Below are 18,397 nucleotides of genomic sequence, written 5' to 3'. Positions count from 1 at the left end.
GAACTCATGAACATGAACATTAACCAGTGTGAGAGAGGCCTTCAGTTGCTTAGATGTTACCCTGGGGTCCTTTGTGACCTCGCCGACTATTACACGCCTTGCTCTTGGAGTGATCTTTGTTGGTCAACCACTCCTGGGGAGGGTAACAATGGTCTTGAATTTCCTCCATTTGTACACAATCTGTCTGACTGTGGATTGGTGGAGTCCAAACTCTTTATAGATGGTTTTGTAACCTTTTCCAGCCTCATGATCATCAATAACGCTTTTTCTGAGGTCCTCAGAAATCTCCTTTGTTTGTGCCATGATCCACTTCCACAAACATGTTGTGAAGATCAGACTTTGATAGATCCCTGTTCTTTAAATAAAACAGGGTGCCCACTCACACCTGATTGTCATCCCATTGATTGAAAACACCTGACTCTAATTTCATCTTCAAATTAACTGCTAATCCTAGAGGTTCACATACTTTTGCCACTCACAGATATGTAATATTGGATCATTTTTCTCAATAAATAAATGAGCAAGTATGATACTTTTGTCGAATTTGTTTAACTGGGTTCTCTTTATCTACTTTTAGGACTTGTGTGAAAATCTGATGATGTTTTGGGTCATATTTATGCAGAATTATAGAAAATTCTAAAGGGTTCATAAACTTTCAAACACCACTGTATACATCTATTATTGAAGAAGATTTCTGTTCAAGATTTCTGTTAAAGAAGATTTCTGTTCATTTCTCTCAGCGTATTCCATTGCCTGGAGATGACATGTACATAGAAATGAACTCCAGGACTGTGTCCCCAGATTATGACACACTGGAAGTACGTATACTGTGTGTGTGTGTGTGTGTGTACGTGTGTGAGTGAGACCATGCACATCCCATATTTAGTTCTCTAAACTGTTCATTTCCCCCCCAGAATGTTAAAAGTTTTGACAGTGAGACTTACACAACCCTGAACCCTGCAACCATGTCCTCTGATTATGACACGCTGACGGTAAGTGTGTTCCTGCTTCACCAGACTGAAATAAATGGTCACTGTCACCTCTCTTTCATCAGAACAGCACATCTCATCTCATTATCTCTAACCACTTTATCCTGTTCTACAGGGTCGCAGGCAAGCTGGAGCCTATCCCAGCTGACTATGGGCGAAAGGCGGGGTACACCCTGGACAAGTCGCCAGGTCATCACAGGGCTGACACATAGATACACAACCATTCACACTCACATTCAGACCTATGGTCAAGTTAGAGTCACCAGTTAACCTAACCTGCATGTCTTTGGACTGTGGGGGAAACTGGAGCACCTGTAAGAAACCCATGCGGACACGGGGAGAACATGCAAACTCCACACAGAAAAGCCCTTGTCAGCCACGGGGCTCGAACCCGGACCTTCTTGTTGTGAGGCGACAGCGCTAACCACTACACCACCGTGCCGCCCAGAACAGCACATATTTTTATAATTTATCTTGCCTTCCAGATTTTATTTTTAGCCTTGTAGTTTCGATGGATCCAGATGTTATGGATTTGTCACAATAGATGGCTGATGTTCAAATTTGTTCCATATCTGTGGTGAAGTGTTTGAAAGTGTAATGCCTCCTGAGACTGTTAATTGGTGAACTGATTCATGACAGTTAAAATGATTTTTTTTCTTACTCCAGTGATCATTCCTATGTACAAGACTGTAATAAATGTAAGAATGTTTGTTTATTTCATTTATTTTGATGCATTTTCGAGAAGTAACACATCCAGATATTTGAAATCTGTGATTTCGTCCTCTGATAGAAATTCAATCGACAGGAAGTGTGTGTTTTGTGCAAAAGAGTGTTTGTTTATTCCAGTGTATAATTTTATAATGTGTGTGCTTTTATTTCAGGGTATAGCTACCTGACTCAGTGAGGAGAAGTTCTCCAGAACTGGGGAATGATGACTAACAGTAGATTTTGGTTAGTGATGGGTGTGGAACGATATATCATGGGACGATAAATCACGATAGAAATTTGATGATGATTTCAAATTGATGAAATAAAAAATGAAGCACTATTATCATCAGCCTGCGTAATCTCTTAGTTTTTCCGAACTGTAATTGCACTATTTAGACAGCAGTGGGTCCAAGAATGTACAGTAGTGACAATACAGGTGACTTCACTATCGGTGGAAGCAGTGTTGTTGTTGAGTCACTAAACCTAGAGTCCGAGTCCAGTTTCGAGTCCCCAGTTTTCAAGTCCAAGTCATGAAAAAATTTTTAGTCCGAGAACAAGACTCCAACCGCACCGTTTGATGGTGGCTGTTTTAGCGCCATTAGCATTAGTTTGTTCCTGAACGTGATGTATGAACAGGCAAATGTGAAACAGGTTGGGAGATGGACATAAGTGTAGAAGGTGTGTTTATTAATACAAGTGAAGACCGGTAAACAATCCAGAATGGCAGGCAAAATCGTAAAACAGGGAAACGGGCAAGAGGACGAGCGAGGCACAAACAGGCTATCGTAGACTCGGCAGAATCAAAGACGAGAAACAGGAAATCAGGGATCAGGAACCCAAACAAGGAAATAAGGCTCGGTAACATGTCAGCAATGCAACTCAATACTTCGCAAAGTAAGTGCATTTTCACTATTTTTATATAGGCGCGCTAATTGCGCCCTAATCCCGTGTAGGTGCAAGTCATTTATGGCGCATGCACGAGAGTCCACTTGACGCGCGTGCTATCCGAAGCGTGCCTGAAAGTCTATCTGATGCACGTGCCAAGGCACGCAGGTGTGACAGTCTTGCATGAAATTAGTACAAAAATTAATATAGATATAAATATCTTATGCCAAATTATTATGGCATGTTACAAAAAATAAAGAAAAAAAAATTCGAGTCCTCGTCTCCAATTTACGAGTCCGAATGCAGTTAATACATGAGTCCGAGTCACCGGTGCTCAAGTCCAAGTTGAGTCACAAGTTCTTAAAATTAGGGCACGAGTCAGACTTGAATTTCTCAGTTGTCTTTTTGCATATTTAATGTGTTATACATACACACACTCACTCTCTCTCACACTCACTCTCTCTCACACACACACACACACACACACACACACACACACTTAGATTATATGTATAATATATATAAACAAGTGTAGTGGCCTGGGATTATCCTTCACATTTACTCCGATATCTCGCGCTCCAGCTTTTTCTCATCATTGTCTCTTCATTTGCTTGATCTCTGTTCACACTGACATCAGTTGATAATCACTTTGTTAATCACTTGTTTAACAAATTATCACTTTATCTGCTATTCTCTAATCCTATGTGTTTTTTTTCATATGTTGTAAAAAGCTGTTTGATGATGATGATGAGAACCGATAATGTAGGAAAGAAAACCAACCTCCATCAAGATGAATTCCACTGTTGGATCTGTTACTGTACAAAGTTCAAAATTTTTCTATGTGCAAGAATAAAATTGAGCTTCTGAGCTTTTATATTGTGTGATATATATATATTTTTTTTAATGTATCGACCATCTTCAAACAGTAATTCAAACCTTTTTACATGATATAGAGAACAATCCTGGTCATTTAAAAAGTGAAAAATAAAATGAAGTAGAAATACAAAATAAAAATAAATAAATGAATAATAAAAAAAGCAGCTCAGCTTCTTGTGGGACAATGTCAGAATTTCATGATTCAGCAGTCTGGGGGGAAAAAAAATCCCTCAAACCTAACTGGTCAAAGCGCACCACCTTTTGAAGAAACAGAGACGAATTTATAATGGATGAAACATGAGAGAGAAAAAAACTGGAATCAGGACACAAAACCTCTTCAACTTGGTTTTAAAAAGAAACTAGAAGACTCAAGTTTGTAAATGAACATTGATGTTGGCTTGACACAGCTCGCGAAACAATATCAGAGGTGTTCATGACGGTGTTGCGAGAAAGTTGCGATGGTATTCCAGGTGGTTCCTTGGGTGGTGGTGGTGGGGTTGGTATTGGGGTTGCCACAGTCAATGAGGGAAAATAAGGGGCATCCATCCATCTGTCCATCCATTATCTGGAAACGCTTATCCTGTGGAGGGTTGTGAGCAAGCTGGAGCCTATCCCAGCTGACTATGGGCGAGAGGCAGGGTACACCCTGGACAAGTCACCAGATCATCACAGGGCTGACACAGAGACAAACAGCCATTCACACTCACATTCACACCTACAGTCAATTTAGAGTCACCAATGAGCCGAACCTGCATGTCTTTGGGCTGTGGAGGAAACTGGAGCACCCGGAGGAAACCCACGCAGACACGGGGAGAACATGCAAACTCCACACAGAAAGACCTCTGTCGGCCGCTGTGCTTGAACCCAGAACCTTCTTGCTGTAAGGTGACAGTGCTAACCACTACACCAGGGGTCTTCAATCCTATCCACAAAGGGCCAGTGTGGCTGCAGGCTTTCATTCCAACCAAGCAGGAGCTACACCTGATTTCACTTGTTTAATCATTTCACCCTCGTCTCCAGTCAACAATCAAGTGAGCCTCCAATTTGGCTGTAATGAAAGCCTGCAGCTACACCGGCCCTTTGCGGATAGGATTGAAGACCCCTGCACTACACCATTGTGCCACAAAATAAGGGACATTTTATGGCTATTTATTCGGATAATTTTACCTTGCAACTATTTCTCGAATGTAAACTACAATATTTATGAATTACAGAATAAATCTATCTAATAATCTTAAACCTTCAGTCCAACCCCAACCCCTGACCTAGTTATACAGCCTAATATAATATTTTGCCTGATGCTAGCTAGCTTGACAGTGCCCTCGTACTTGTTCTCCTTCGACCCTCATTATTTTATGGGGATTTTTTTGGTTCATGATTTTGAGGAAAACCCTCATCATTCAATCAGATAATGAAAAAGAACAGCACATAACATAATGTATTAAACATCATCATGCCATTTCCTCATCGGGGAAGTCTGAGGTAAAAGGTACTGACTGATTCCCATGTTGTTCTTCCGCTGCTCGGATGTTATCATCACCTGCTGCGTGCTCCATGGTAAACTGTACAGTTTGAGTTATTCTCTGTCCCATAACACTGATTCTGATCTTTTCCTCGATTTCTTGTGAAACTGTTTTGATTTTCTTCACCATGATGATGATCTCACCACGATGAAGAATTGGTGGATGTATGAAACTGTGTGGAGGAGAAATCTGGGACAATTGACGTCCTTTATCAACTCAACAATGGATGCTGGGTTTTATTTTTCAATATAGCACCATTCTGTATTATAAGTGAAGGGTGGCAGCCTTATTAGGAATGTTATTCTAGCTGGTTATTAGGGTGTTGCTAGGTGGTTGCTATGCTGTCCCGGTTGGTTGTTTGGGTGTTGCTCGGTGGTTGCTATGATATTCCATTGGGTTGCTATCACATTTCTTGTTGGTTGCCATGATATTCCAGGTGGTTGTTATGGTGTTCTGAGTGGTTGCTGAGCTCAAGTTGGTTGCTGAGGTGTTACTCAATGCTTGCTAACGTACTCCAGTGGTTATGATATTGCAGGTCTTGCCCAGTGGTTGCTATGTGAACCTAGTTGGTTGCTAGGGTGTTGCTCAATGGTTCTCATGATATTTCAGATTTTCCAGCCTTTCAGGTCTTTCCCAATAGTACACGTGCACGATTCATATAGTTTAATTACTGTATAACTTTATGGGTCTACATCAAAAATTATGACTCGTGAAAATGGAAGAAATTTTGGGGGAGAATAAGAACAGTACGAGTTCTAGAGACGCCTTTTTTATAGCACGAAAGAAAGAACAGAGTAAGAAAGGGGCGTTAGCCACACTTGTGTGTTCTCCTGTTTAAGAGAAGGAAGACACAAAGATAAAATCAAGAAGTGTAACAACACAGTACTGTTGTAAGTGCATTACACATCTTCCGTGTTTCCACTGCTAGTGTCATGACGAAACTCATCAGTGACAAGTGCAGTACGAGTGAAGGAGCAACAGGCTGATTAAAGCAGGAAATATTCACTAAAAAGTCAAATCGATTCATTTTATATTTCTCAGGATTTTTTGGGTCTAAATTCTGCACGTGGTGGATCTTCAAGTCTCAGGTGTCTGAAGGTTGATGCCACTGTGTTTGACAGAATGTGGAGAAATACTACAGTAGCAGCAATGCTCATGTTACTGACAGGTAAACTTTTCAAATATTTCAGCTCTTTCTGCTGTCTTTTGACTGTAACAGTTCAGAAAGGCTCTCGGCATGTCTGTGTGTTTTTAATGACCTGGACAAGATTTGAGTGCAGACAGGAAAAGCAAAGCGTTCAAGCAACAAAAAATGAATTATTGTAAATTCTATCGAAATATAAAATAGATTTTTTTCCGTGATCAAATCATTATATTATGCTATGAATGTATTACATAATACATTAAGGTCCTGCACCTTTCTTTTCCTGTGTGAGTTTATTTGTGCTGTTAATTCTATAAATCCGGATGAAGTTGATGAACAGTTTCAAATTGAATTCTATCTTTATTCGTTTTCACTCTCGTCCTTGCCTCACTCGCTGTGTGTGACTGAGAGCAGCAGGAGTTAAAACCGTTCTTACACTCTTGCTGGTTAGTGCACAAGTCATTGGTCACTACTGAGGGTTTCACTCATTTTATTTTGTTGTTCTGGTGTGTGTGTGTGTGTGTGTTCGTTCCAGGAATTCAAGCACAGCCCAGTATATCTTTCTCCTCTCAGAGTCTCTGTGCTGTTACTGAATCTACAGTAAAAATCCCCTGTACATTTACAACACCTGGTTACTCTAGTGTCACACAGACAGAGTGGTATCGGGTCCAGAGCTCTGAAGGAGAAGCACAAGACCTGAGGAAAGACCCACAATACTCAGGACGAGTGTCTGTAAGCTCCTGGTGGTCTTCCTCTGAGCTGACAGTGAGCAACGTGAGAGTGAGTGACACTGGAGTTTATAACTTCAGATTTAAAACACGGAGCAGTGACTGGATATCAGCCTCATCTGGAGTTCTTCTGACTGTTACAGGTCAGAACACCCCCCCCCCCCCCCCCACACACACACACACACACTTTCCTGTATAATGAGTAGTATGTATTACTTACTGAATTATTTACACAGTTTTGGTTTATAATTGTGTGTAGATCTGCAGGTGAAGGTGGATCCTGACACTGTAGGACAGAGACAAGTGAAAGTGACCTGTAACTCCACCTGCAGCCTCAACACATACAGATTTTACTGGTACAAGAATAACAGATATCTCTTGGCTACCAGTGAGGCTTTCATTGGGCTTGACTCAAGCAATCAATATCATGAAGGCAGCTACTCCTGTGAGGTGGATGAGAGTAACCACCGCTCTCCTCCAGTGTGTAAGTGTCAGAGTCGGTCTGTCCCTCAGGATCAAACTCATACTCAACCAGTAACTCATACTGGTATCATTGAAACATCAGACTTTGCTTTTATCATTGTTTCTGAAATGATGACTGAATTTAAAAAAAAAAGGTTTCTAAGTCACTGATGGTGTGAGATATCATTTTAATACTTTCAATAATTATTTAGTAAATTATGTAATTATAGATCAGTTAAAAAAAATGTTGGTGCTGTTTATCTGTGGAACAAACTATACTTCACAATTCCACCTCACATTATTTGGCTTTGTTTTCATCGACACAGAGAATAAGCATTTCTGAGCTACTAAATGTTTCTGAACGCAGAAAATATGGCGTTCTGACTCGTAAATCTCTGAAAAGCTCTGCTGATAAAATTGGTCCTGTTGCTGTTTGTTTTATTTTGCCATGGGACAGAGAAATGCAAATCTATGTTTAGATCAGTTAATAGAATCGTTTTAATCCAGATTTGCTTTCGTTTAATTATATATTTTAGTGCTTTACAGAGCAACTCGCATTTCACATGAATTTCAGCTTCAAAAGTCTAAATGGAGCTCTCCTTATTCGAGTTCTTCCTTCCTGTGTGTACCTCTGTGTGTTTCAGGTGTACTGGGTAAAAAGTGTTGGGGTGTGACTTACACGCCTGAACATGTTTGTGCTCTGAAAGACACATCGATTGATGTCTCCTGCTCTTATAAACTCCCTGCAGGCCACAGAGTGATTAAATCAGTGTGGTTTATTAGAAAGCAGGCTGATGGTGAGGCTGTGGATGTGAGAGAGGATGAGGAGTATCAGGGCCGAGTGCAGTACACACACAGCTCCCAGAATAACTGTAGTCTGAGAATCACTAACCTGACGGAGAGAGACGCTCAAACATTCAGATTCAGATTCTACACTGACGGGGAAAAATTCACCGGCCAACCTGGAGTTTCTCTGTCTGTCACAGGTAATGTTACACAGTTATACATTTACTGAATTAAATTTAGATGAAAATCATCAACCAGTTTATTGTTTGCAGATCTGAAGGTTGCAGTATCAGCCGCGAGTGACCAGGACATAAGGCTGAGCTGTTCTACCACCTGCACTCTGTCTAACAACCCCACTTACATCTGGTACAAGAACGGACAGCGTGTGTCTGAGTGTAAATCTGCCTCCTGCTCTGTAGCTGCAGTCAGTGGTGTGGTCAGTTACAGCTGTGCTGTTGAAGGCCATGACAGTCTCCTCTCTCCCCCAGTGTGTGAGTGTGGATTTTACTCTCCTCAATAGAGTACACCGACTAGATCTTGATCAAATTCTCATCCTGAACACACACCAGCTGATTCATGCGTTTTATTTCTAATCAGATTCCCCCCAAAACACCAGAGCAATGGATCTTTCTTCTGGAGACACAGTGAAGGGGGATTCAGTGACTCTGAGCTGTAGCAGTGATGCAAACCCATCTGTTCTCACCTACTCCTGGTTTAAGCGGAGACCAGCTGGTGATACACTGTTAGCAACAGGCCAGAATTACAGCATCAGCAACATCAGCTCCCACGACAGAGGACTGTACTACTGCACTACTTACAACAAGCTGGGACATGACAACTCTACACCAATATACCTGAATGTGTTGGGTAAGTGCAGTGTAAAACTTTTATGCAGCTGTTTTAAGCAGACTAACAAACAACAACAATAATTCTTATCTTGCTTATGATATATTTTTTAAGGGCCAGAGCACAACACAGAGTACCTGTTCATCATAGTCGGACTTCTTGTCTTTTTGGCAGTAACACTCCTCTCAGGAGCTCTGTGGATGTGGTATGAAAAATGTGAACATACCAAATGTTTCACACGTGATTTTACAATTAAACATACTCATTTACAATAACAATGAACATGTGCTTGCTGTTTCTCAGGAAGAGGAAACTGAGCTCAGTTCATGGTGACAGCAGCAGTAGTGAGAGTGGACCGGTGAGTGTGGTTGAAGGATGTTGAAAGGACTGTTTGATCATGTGACATGTTCAAATATGACGTTTATCCTGTGCTTGTTTGCAACCTCAGTCTGCTGCTGTGTACGAAACTGTCCCAGCCTTGAACCACAGAGACAGTGTTGCCTCAGATGATCAGGACAACATTCACTATGCCAGTGTTGTTTTCAAAAACTTCTACATACCGGAAGAGTCTCTATCACCCAGACTTTCTCCAGACACCACAGAGGAAGAGGATGTTCAGTATGCTACTGTGAACATTAACAGGTACACTGCTGCCATCCAGTGAGCAACTTAACGAATACTAATTTTGGTGCTGAATCTACTTTATTAAGTTCAAGTGACTGATTAGAAATGTAAGACCTGACACAATTCTAGTCTTCAGATCACCTCTTTTTGTTCCATAGGCTTGTGACAGATGACGCAGCTGAAGATTCATCTCCGATCTACAGCCAGGTCCAGAAACTCCCTAGAAAAGAAAATGAGCTAAGGGAGACATGATTGTTCTGTTCTGTACTGAACAGGAGAAGAGGGACAGCTTTGGAATTTTATCAGAGTAGCAGTATTAATGACTGTATGCTGTATTACCTTAAAAATTGTGTGTGCAAGTCAGAATTTTTAAGAGGAATTTTGATTAAGGGTTAATTTTTTTTACATAGTTTTTTTAATTCAATTATCTTTTTAACCCGTTTTTGATTTATGTCACAGAGGCAGATGAGAACACAGGTGCAGGTAAAATAAAGCTTTATTGAAGCTTTCAGACAAATCCAAAACAAAAATTCAGAATTCAACAAAAGGCAAAAATTCAGAATCAGGAAACAGACAATGGTCAGGTGATGTGCAAACAACATAAGGCAAGTCAGAGATGATTTAAAAAAAAAAAAAAGGAACCAGAACAGGGATCAAAACCACACCATCTAAGCTTGGTATTGCCAGGTATGGAACACTGAGCCTATATTTCCCAAAGATGGTGCAAACTATGAGTCCTTAAATATTGTGAGCAGTGTTGTGTGATTGAGTCCAGGTGTGTGCAATTAGTATGAAAGTGAACATGAATGTGAGAGAGTCTGTGGTTTGGGGGACTGTACTTCTCAGCTGCCATGTTTGTAGGCCGCATTATGTCCTAGCAGTTGTAGTTTGATGCTGAATCTGGCATTTACATGACCGAACCTTTCTCAGAAGCACTCCCTCTGGGAATGAGGTTTCTTCTTGGCCTCCCCCTAGGCCATGGACCTAGGTGATTTGGGTGACTTGCCTGAAACTCTTGGTCAGGGATCAAGTGCATTATGAACTAGGATCCCAGCATCTTTCCTCTGGTTCATAGCTCTCCCACTTGATAAGGTACTGAAGCTTACTCTGTCTACGCCATGAGTCAAGGATTTATTTGATGGTGTAAGCTGGTTAGCCTTTGATGTCTAGGAGTGCTGGGGATGGAGAGGAAATGACTATTTTCAGATAGGACACATGAACAGATGGGGCTTGGTGGCTGTGACCTACTAAATCCAACTTATAAGTTACATCATTTATGCATTGCAGGACTTTGAAAGAGCCAAAATAGTGGTGTAACAACTTTCTGCATCCCTCAGTGGCCAGAATGTCCCTGGAAGAGAGCTATACCCAATCTCCTGGTTCATCGTTGAGGGTCTCTTCCCTGTGTATATCTGCACATTTATTGGTTATCTGGGCAGTGTGCTCTAGGTGTTGGTGGGCTTATTCCCACCTCTGTTCTCTGTTGGAACCATCTGTCTACAATGGGTGACTCTATGGGGTTGGCGATCCATGGGAACAGAGGTGGCTGGTACCCCAGGACATAGTGAAAGTGTGTTAGCTTGGTTGCAGAATGCCAGAGGGAATTTTGGATATACTCACTCTAGAGGGCGGCACGGTGGTGTAGTGGTTAGCGCTGTCGCCTCACAGCAAGAAGGTCCTGGGTTCGTGCCCCAGGGCCGGCGAGGGCCTTTCTGTGTGGAGTTTGCATGTTCTCCCCGTGTCCGCGTGGGTTTCCTCCGGGTGCTCCGGTTTCCCCCACAGTCCAAAGACATGCAGGTTAGGTTAACTGGTGACTCTAAATTGACCGTAGGTGTGAATGTGAGTGTGAATGGTTGTCTGTGTCTATGTGTCAGCCCTGTGATGACCTGGTGACTTGTCCAGGGTGTACCCCGCCTTTCGCCCGTAGTCAGCTGGGATAGGCTCCAGCTTACCTGCGACCCTGTAGAAGGATAAAGCGGCTAGAGATAATGAGATGAGATGAGATGAGACTCACTCTAGAGGAGGAATTGTGCCCACTCCTCCTGGTTGTTGGTGCAGACGGTTTGCAGGAAATGCCCAATTTTTTTTAATTTGCCCTTTCCACTTGGCCATTTGCTTGAAGATGGTAACCAGATGGCAGGCTCAAGGAGATGCAAAGATTTTCCCTGAAGCCTCCCCAGTTTCAAGACATGAATTGGACATCCCAGCCACTCACTATGTCTTCTGGAATAACAAAATACCTAAACATATGATTGAAAACTAATTCAGCTACTTCAAAGGCTGATGATAGGTTGGGTCGAATTATCAGATGCAATGATTTTGAAAATTTATCTTTGATTACCATGGTGACTATTTTGCTCTGTGACAAAGTAAGATGTGTGATAAAGTCAAGGGACCAAGGTCTTTGAGCCATTTACAGCTGAATGTGCAAGGTATGTTGACTTGGGCACATACTGAGCAGAAGCAGGCAAATCTGTGGATATCTTGAAACATTTGTGGCCGCCAGCATTTACTTTGCAGGAGTTGATGTGTTTTGTGGTGCAGCATGGTGGTGCAGTGGTTAGCACTGTTGCCTCACAGCAAGAAGGTTCTAAGTTTGAGCCCAGTGGCTGGCAGTGACCTTTCTGTATGGAGTTTGCATGTTCTCCCCGTGTCTGCATGGGTTTCCTCTGGGTGCTCCGGGTTCCCCATAGTCCAAAGACATGCAGTTAGGTTAACTGACTTCTCTAAATTGTCCATACGGTAGGTGTGAATGTGTGTGAATGGTTGTTTCCAAAGCCTGGAAATGAGAGGGTTGGAGTAGGAAGGGCATCTGGTGGAAAACAATGCTCCAATTAATATGACATAGATCAGTAAGGTCCACATGGCAGTGACCCCACACATTTAAGTGGGACAAGCTGGAAGAAGTGAGTTGATGTATTCTGTGAGTGCTGGGGTGACCTATGGCAGGTGAGGTGTGAGCCCATGTTTTGTCTCTGACAGCTTGTCTCTGAGGAGAGAGGGCACTGGGAACTTTGTGGGGACTCTCATTTCTGGAACATTCTCTATCTCTCTGTCAATGTCCCAGGTGAAGGCTCCTATGAAACATGATTTGGGCAAGATGCATTCTTTTGAGTGTTCATGACAGGGAGCTGGGTATATCTGGGAAAGTTAGTCCACTTGGACCCTGGGCAATATGAGAAGGTAAAATCAAATTGTGCAAAAAAAAAAAAAACAGTGCCCAGTGTTCCTGACCAGAGTTCAGTGTCTTAGCTGTCTGCATGTGCAGGTTCTTATCATCAGTATAAACCATGAATGGGTGGTGGGACCCCTCTAGCCAGTTATGCCACTCCTCCAAATCCAGTTTTACTGTGAGGAGTTTTACCTTTTACCAATGTAATAGATTTTCTCAGCAGGGAACAACTTCTTAGAAAAGAAGGTGATGAGATGGACCTTGGGCTTTTCTTCTAACTGCTGGGAGAGAACGGCTTTGACACTGGTTTCAGAAGCATGAACCTCCATGATGAATGGTTTGGAGGGGTCGAGGTGGTTTCATTATGGGTACTGTGGTGAAAGCTTCCTTGAGATGAGCGAGATCTTGATCTGCTGAGGGGTTCCACTGCAGCCAGATGGCTCATTTTTTTGAGTAGAGCAGTAAGTGGAGAGATTATGATGCTGAAGCCCTGAATGAAATGTCAATATAAATTCACAAAGTCCAGGAAATGCTGCAATTCCTTGACTGTGGTGGGTACTGGCCAGTTAATAACTGCTGTCATCATTTCCTGGTCCATGATTATTACCTCTGGTTTGATGATTTACCCCAGGAAAGCCATTTTGTTTTCATGAAATTCACGTTTCTCCTTTAACGTAGTGTTGGTTTTTGAGTACCCAGGACAGTACCTTTTCCATGTGCTGGATACTTGTGGTATTGTTGAGAGTATAGATCAAGATGTCATCAAGGTAAGCAATGATGAACTTTCCCAACATATCTTGAAAGATGATATTAATGAGTCATTAGAATACTGCTGGTGCTGAGGATAGCCCATACAGCATTACACAGTACTCAAAGTGGCCAGAGATGGTGCTAAAATTGTCTTCCACTTGTCCGCTTTGTGGATGCACACAAGGTTATAGGTGCTTTGAAGGTCGAGTTCAGTGACAATCTCGGCCTCTACTTGTTCCAGAGTTGCATGGACCAGAGGCAAGTGATACTTGTCAGTCACTTGTTTCAGACTGTGATGGTCAATGCATGGCCATAGTTCACCCCCATTTTTCTCCATGAACAAAAACTTGGCAAAAGCTGAAGAGGTTGAGGGGCATACCCCTTTTGAGGGCCTCCTCAATATTTTCATCCATGGGCAGTGTTTCCTTGGCTGATTGGGGGTAAATTTGCAAGGGGGTGTGCTTCCTTCTAACAATTCAATGGCCCAGTCATAGGCGTAGTGTGGTGGAAGCCCACTGGCTTTAGTTTTGCTAAACAACTCCCTGAATTCTTGGCACTCATGGGGGATTTCAATTTGAACTTAACTTTCAAACTTTCTTAACTTTCTTAACTTCTATGGAGTCAATGGCCATAATGATGGAAGGGGTGAGGAGACACTTAACATGGCAGTGTGCTGACCCATGCTTGATCTCTCCCTCCTTCCAGGAGATCTGAAGGTCATGAGTTTGCATCCAAGGGAATCCCAAAACTACTGGGAGCTTTGTCATGACAGTGTCAAGTAGAGAGATATACTCTTGGTGCATGGTGCTGACAGTGGAGGGTGATGGGTTCAGTGCAGTGAGTGATTACCCCCTTGCCTATGGGTCCTCCATCCAGTGCTTGAACCCTCAAGGGGTGTTGCAGTGGTTGTAAATGCAGGTGGAGCTTCTCAGCAAGAGTGTGGTTCATGAAGTTCTCAGCGGAGTCGATCAGCACTACAGTGGAAGACGTCATTCCTGAGTGTGCAATCTGAGTGTTCCGTAGCCTATGCTAGTGCCTTGTGGGTAAGCAGATCAATGAATTGGGCTAATTGAATACAGTCTGAGAATCCCTTTTGACCAGTGAAGTAGAGAGAACTTTGCAGCCAATTGGATTTCTAGCATACTTATTGGGGCAAGTGATGAGCGAAGGCTCTGAGAAAGATGTTGCCACTGGTGGAAATGATGTAGCTGGAGTAGAGGCTTGGAGCTTGCTGTTCTCTGATGAAATGACCTTGCACTGCTAAAGCCTGGTGCCATCCATGTGATGACAATGTAATCTGTCACACAGGCAGCTGAGGATCTAGGTGAAATAAAGCTTTATTAAAACTTTCAGACAAATCCAAAATGACAGACAAAATTTCAGAATCAGGAAATGGGCAATGGTCAGACAATGTACAAACAACATAAATAAGACAAGGCACAGATTAAAAAAAAAAATGGAACCAGAACAGGGATCAAAACCAGAAAAACAATGAACAAGATATAAAAACTTGATATGGAACAGTGTGTGTACTTTCACGGTTTGCCTCATCTTTGGAGTCCTTAATTGCTGTGAGCAGTGCTGTGATTAAGTCCAGGTGTGTGCAATTATTATGAGGGTGAATGTGAACTTGAGTGTCTGGGAGTTGTAGTTAGTTGCTGATTCAGGCACTGACATAACAGTTTATTCCTTTAGTTGTACATTTATTTAAATGCTAATCAATTTATAGTGCTTTTTTATGTTTACTGTTTTATATATGCTTTCTTTAAATATTCTGTTTTTCAGCAAAAAATATTTTTATTAAAATTACATTATTTACCATTCGATCTGTGTCAGATTGCTGGTCATATACGCAACTAACTGTAATGAATTAATCCAGTCAAACATCTTGTAAATAACTTATATTTCCCATTATCTAGAAGTGGACTTGCTGCCTAACCAATTATGTTAGCTAGGTTAGCTGCAATCAATGCTTGTCTAACCTTGTATTAGCAAAGAAAACATGCTAATTTAGTTAAATATATGAGTCAATACTGGAGTGAGGCTGAGACCAAGGCAAAAGACCGTGCCAGATGGAGGGATCTTGTGGAGACCTTATGCTCCAGTGGGAGTGAAGAGGATAAGTAAAATAAGTACGAGTCAATATTAGTGAATTAATGAAACTGACCTCAACATGCTTTTTCAAATTAGATGGGCTTCATGCCTTCTAGGTGTCTCACCTGCACTTGTTGGTACGTGCAACAGATGGATTCTCGGGTGCATTCTGGACAGCGTGTGCTCACACCTGCATGGGATTAAAGAGCAATTAGCATGCCTATATAAGGACTTTGAAAGCACTCTCAGTTTGGGAAATATTGCGTTGTTGACACATTACTGAGCAGCGGTTGTATATTGTTTTCCTGGTTTCCTGATCCCTAATTCCTGTCCCTAGTCTGTGATTGTGCTTTTGCCTGTGATACTCCCTTAGTGCTTGACCTGACCAATTGCTTGTTACACTATTTACAATTTTGCCTGCTGTTTTTTTTATTGTTAGCCTGTTTGCACTTTCCTTTATTTAATAAACACCTTCTGCACATACATCCATCTCCTACTGTCCCTAATAGAATACTTCACCCTGCTGATAGAATACTTCACCAAAACATGGATGTAGCAGAAGTCAACCAGCCTGCTCCTCAATGCAATATCTGGGTTTCCATGCCTTAACCCCAACTGTGTTTTTCCAGCAGCATCTTGGAATAGACAACCCAGCACCCTACAATAGAGAGGAATATCACCCCACGGGGTTCACATTACAATGCACTTTCTTTTATGCTGACCCAGAAGAGACCAAGCTTCCAGAACCTGTCTGGGTCAAATGCATGATTATCCTGGCTCATGGGACTAGCATGCTGAAGGGCTGATTACCTCATGAGAGTGGAACATCCATGCCTCTGGAGCTCACAGGCTTTTCATGTCATGCTCTGGTACCTCTGTGAGGCTTTGGAGAGGGAGGACCCTCATGAAAATTTTTTTTGGATGGGGGCTACTATGTCAGAGGCTGACACAGCAGCAGCAGAGGAGGTCATTACCCCAGAGCTCCTCCCAAAGGCTGATGCATTGGCAGCAGAGGAGGCCATCGCTCCAGAGCCAGTCCCACAGCCAGTACCAGAGCCAGCACTCAAGCAAGCACAAGAGGTAGTGTAAACATCAGTGCAAGAGCCAGTCACAGAGCCTGCAGCAGAACCAGAGCCAATGCCAGAGCAGGAGCCAGCACCTGAGTCAGAGCCAGTACCAGAGCCAGTTCCAGAACCAGCTCCAGAGGCCAATGGGGTGGCCTCTGTCCCAGACTTCTATGAAGACATCATCGTCCCGCTGCCGCCCGGCTATGAAGACGTCATTCTGCCACTGGGTCTTGAGGATATTGCCTCCAGGCTCCAACCAGGATAAGAGCAGTGCTCAAATGGAGTCTATGAACAGTCAGGAGCCCAAGTCTGGTTCGGAGCCCAAGTCCAAGTCCTGTCTGGAGCTCAAGCCTATGTCCAGTCCAAAGCCCAAGTCCTGTCCAGATCCTGAGCCCGGGATCAACCCCATGTCCAGTCTAGAATCCAAGCCCAGTCCAGAGCCCGAGCCCACATCTAGTCCGGAGTCCAGGTCCTGTCCAGAGCCGGAGCCCAAGCCCCTACCTCAGCCAAGAATCCAGTGCCACATCAGCACAGAGTGGAGTGCCAATGACACAGCGTGCAGCATCAGGCCCTCATCCCTAGGGCCAGAGAGGATGGATTTAAACTCCTGGAGGGAGCTCTTTAAGGGGTTCTGTCACACTTGCATGCACTGGTGTGCACAACAGACAGACTCTCGGGCACACTCCAGACAGTGCATGCTCTGAACGGACTCTTGCATGCGCGCCATTAACGACTCACACCTGCATGGGATTAAGATGCAATCAGCATGCCTATATAAAGACTTTGAAAGCACTCTCAGTTTGCGAAGTATTTAATTGTTGACACATTACCAAGCCATGGTTGTGTATTATTTTCCTGGTATCCTGATACCTGATTCCTGTCCCTCGTCTGTGATTCTGCTTTTGCCTGTGATACTCTATTAGTGCCTCGCCTGACCAATTGCTTGTCGCACTGTTTACGATTTTGCCTGCCATTTTGGATTGTTTGCCTGTTTGCACTTTCCTTTATTTAATAAACACCTTCTGCACATACATCCATCTCCTACCATCCCTGATAGAATACTTCACCCGGCTGACACTAGGAAGGTAAAGGAAATGCTTCATTTTTTTTCAAGTCTTTGCTTACTCCTGCATAATGAAATATCTTACTGAGACTGGCCCAGAAGTGCTCATCCTCAATTTCTGTACTGTAGTCCAGTGGATTATCCATATTCAGATACACACAGGGATATCTATAGCCTGACTACACTGCATAGCATGATAAGGTCAAAGTAGATGATGAACTAGTACAATTCTTGATAGTTTTTGCTAAACTGGAATGATTCCTTCTTCCTGCAATGTTAAAGGAACCTTTATGCAGAACCTTTATTTTTAAATAAATTTCTGAGTGGATAGTATCTCCATCCTTGACCCTTGTATGCTGCATAAATGGGAATTTAAAAAAATATATTTTTGAGAGTTAAAATCGACCACAAAGTTGGCATTTGAGCTGCCCCACTGAGCTAGCCATCCCTGAGTGTGTGACATCAACGCGGTCACCGGTTTTAAGGCCGAGGCCTTTTACAGCTATAGAACAAAGTCATATAATTAAAAAAATTATGGTGAAAGTAAGAAATACCGTTATCGACTTGCTCAACTAAGGTTGATTTGACTTCATTGATTGTAGGTTGACTCTCATTTAAACAGGGTAGGTGTTATAACTTATGCAATGTACATGCATGCATTTTCACTGATAAAATGTAAA

General features: G+C 42.6%; 2 protein-coding genes across 2 annotated transcripts in view; both read left to right on the top strand.

The window, feature by feature from the left end:
* LOC132874798 (uncharacterized) overlaps positions 1-3,456 on the top strand; it is a 46,893-nt gene extending 43,437 nt beyond the window's left edge. The window contains exons 20-22 of the mRNA XM_060911199.1: positions 741-818; positions 915-992; positions 1,871-3,456. Of these exons, the coding sequence (XP_060767182.1) occupies positions 741-818; positions 915-992; positions 1,871-1,885 (171 nt within the window). The 3' untranslated portion in view covers positions 1,886-3,456. The remainder of the gene's footprint in view (positions 1-740; positions 819-914; positions 993-1,870) is intronic.
* A 2,466-nt stretch (positions 3,457-5,922) lies between these two features.
* Positions 5,923-11,353, top strand: LOC132874887 (B-cell receptor CD22-like). Its single transcript, XM_060911365.1, has 10 exons — positions 5,923-6,149; positions 6,661-6,996; positions 7,113-7,337; positions 7,960-8,301; positions 8,374-8,592; positions 8,699-8,968; positions 9,062-9,152; positions 9,251-9,305; positions 9,396-9,589; positions 9,730-11,353. Exons 1-10 carry the CDS (start codon positions 6,104-6,106, stop codon positions 9,821-9,823), a joined length of 1,872 nt encoding a protein of 623 aa, XP_060767348.1. The 5' UTR covers positions 5,923-6,103; the 3' UTR covers positions 9,824-11,353.
* Positions 11,354-18,397: the final 7,044 nt, after the last annotated feature.

This window comes from Neoarius graeffei, chromosome 27, assembly GCF_027579695.1.
Source record: "Neoarius graeffei isolate fNeoGra1 chromosome 27, fNeoGra1.pri, whole genome shotgun sequence".
NCBI lineage: Eukaryota > Metazoa > Chordata > Actinopteri > Siluriformes > Ariidae > Neoarius > Neoarius graeffei.
This window is presented reverse-complemented; position numbering and strand designations above follow the sequence as displayed.

What these genes read in the sequence shown, in the direction of transcription:
- LOC132874887 (XM_060911365.1), top strand. Translation starts at nt 6,104, where the DNA reads ATGTGGAGAAATACTACAGTAGCAGCAATGCTCATGTTACTGACAG. An exon ending in AATGCTCATGTTACTGACAG is followed by an intron (nt 6,150 to 6,660) that starts GTAAACTTTTCA and finishes TGTTCGTTCCAG; the next exon opens with GAATTCAAGCACAGCCCAGT. An exon ending in TCAGGAGCTCTGTGGATGTG is followed by an intron (nt 9,153 to 9,250) that starts GTATGAAAAATG and finishes GCTGTTTCTCAG; the next exon opens with GAAGAGGAAACTGAGCTCAG.